The sequence below is a fragment of the Microtus ochrogaster genome, linkage group LG4 (assembly GCF_000317375.1).
Source record: "Microtus ochrogaster isolate Prairie Vole_2 linkage group LG4, MicOch1.0, whole genome shotgun sequence".
In the NCBI taxonomy this organism is placed as follows: Eukaryota; Metazoa; Chordata; class Mammalia; order Rodentia; family Cricetidae; genus Microtus; species Microtus ochrogaster.
Genome location: NC_022030.1, coordinates 6779223 through 6781165, shown reverse-complemented (window position 1 = coordinate 6781165; position 1943 = coordinate 6779223). Strand labels below are relative to the sequence as shown.

Below are 1943 nucleotides of genomic sequence, written 5' to 3'. Positions count from 1 at the left end.
GAGTGACGTGGTTTAGAAATTGTCTTAAATCCTTTAAAACACTAGGTGGTTAGTAGCTCGTTGTTGGATATCACTGAGTATGATTATGTCACTCAAAAATTTTAATTATTGAGTTTTTCTGAACCCAGAGCCATAAAAAAGAGCGGGAAAGAGAACACAGCCCCTTCCACTTTTCCTCTGGCTTCAGAAGGACCCTGTCTCCATCTAATCCCAAAGCAAGAGCTCCAGCTCCGGCCCGCCTTTGGTGAGTGTCCTGGTGAGAGTGCTCACAGTGGAGAGTTAGCATCTGTCCTTAATGTCTACCACGCTCACTCATTTGCCTTTGACTTAAGTCATAACAAGCTTCGTGTAATCAAAAGGGAAAAGGAACAGGCCTCTTTAGGGGTTCCTTTCTGCATGTATCACATACAGAAAAATACTCACATCTGAAGCATCCGCGTCCACTTGTGGGTGCTCTGGTTCTGGGAAGCCCGTCCTGACACACCCGTCGTCCTTGTCATTTCTGGCCCAGGCTTCCATCCAAGTCCATGCCTCATCTGCCTGGCACACCCCGACCAGCATCCTCCTTGCCCCCTGGCTCAGCCAAAGCTGCTTCCGCTCAGGCCCGTCCCTCATCCCCCGGCAACATCCGCCCTGTCAAGAGAGAAGTTAAAGTGGAGTCTGAGAAAAAAGACCCCGAGAAGAAGGTTGTCAGTGAGCCTCCGGTAAAGGGCAGAACGCCCTTGGTGAAGGTAGAGGAAGTCACCACTGAGGAGGGGACACCTGTGGAGCCAGCTGACCCTGGTGAGAATGGACCCACTGGTGCTGAGATGTGGACTGTGTTCTCTGTGTTTGCCCTTTTCAGACATCATTTTATTTAGCCTTTCCTTTCTTATTGGATATTTGAACTTCATGTCCTCATTCTCTCTCCTCTCCTCTCCTCCCTCTTCTCTCTTTCTACCTTTTCTCCTCTTCCGCTTTCTTCCTTCCTCCACTCTGTATCGTGACTGCTCTGTGTGGCCAAGGATGACCTTAAAGATTTTTTTAATATTTTTATTTTTTGTGTATGAATGTTTTGCCTGCATGTATATCTGTTTGCCACATGTGTGCCTGGTATCTGTGGGGGTCAAAAGAGGGCATCAAATCCCCTGGACCTGGAGTTACAGGTGGTTGTAAGCCACCATGTGGGTACTAGGAATTGAACTTTGGTCCTCTGCAAGAGCAGCCAGTGATCTTAACCAATAAGCCATCTCTCTAGCCTGACCTTGAACATTTTATCTTTCTGTTTCCACTTCCCAAGTTTCTAGGATTTCGGGGCTGGTTTTATGAGGTCCTGGGTAGTAGACTCAGACTCTGCCATTGCCAGGCGAGCACTCTAAACTACTTCCCAGCCTACTCTATGTTTTTAAAAGATCTTCAATAGTTTTAAACTCTTGCCTCCAGAATTTTTCAAACTATAGGTCCCTGGCCTTACCTCAGATCCACTAGATCAGAGGATGAGGTGAAGGAATAAACCATCCAACCAAGATTAGGAAACTAATGGTTGTCTTCTGCGAGATAACTCAGTGTCATTCAGAAATACGAAGTCACCTGGGAACTAGGAAGTCGATATTTTCTTGTTGAAATATTTTCATATAAAATAGAATTTGAAGTTTGAGGATGGGGACCAGAGCAAGCTGACATGTTAGAGTGTGGAAGAAGAGCCCAGGACTGGCTTCAGTTGGAAGGAGATGGGGACCCCAAGAAGCCAGCGGCAGTGAAAGGCTTGGGCCCTGCTTCCTACTAGTAATCCCAGCTGTGATGGAGACCGAAGCACAAACTCTCAAGGCCTGTCTGAGATGACAAGTGAAACGTAGACGAAGGGCTGGGTGTGTAGCTCAGTCAGAGAGTGCTTGTCTGGTGTACATGGGGCTGTAGGTTCAATCCCAAGGACAGATCAGTCAGAGAGTGCTTGTCTGGTGTAC

General features: G+C 47.2%; 1 protein-coding gene across 1 annotated transcript in view; it reads left to right on the top strand.

Moving 5' to 3' along the window:
* The window catches only part of Map7 (microtubule associated protein 7), a 137833-nt gene that overhangs the window by 122054 nt on the left and 13836 nt on the right, over positions 1–1943 (top strand). The window contains exons 10-11 of the mRNA XM_013351433.2: positions 129–244; positions 512–783. Coding sequence (XP_013206887.1) covers positions 129–244; positions 512–783 — 388 coding nt within the window. The remainder of the gene's footprint in view (positions 1–128; positions 245–511; positions 784–1943) is intronic.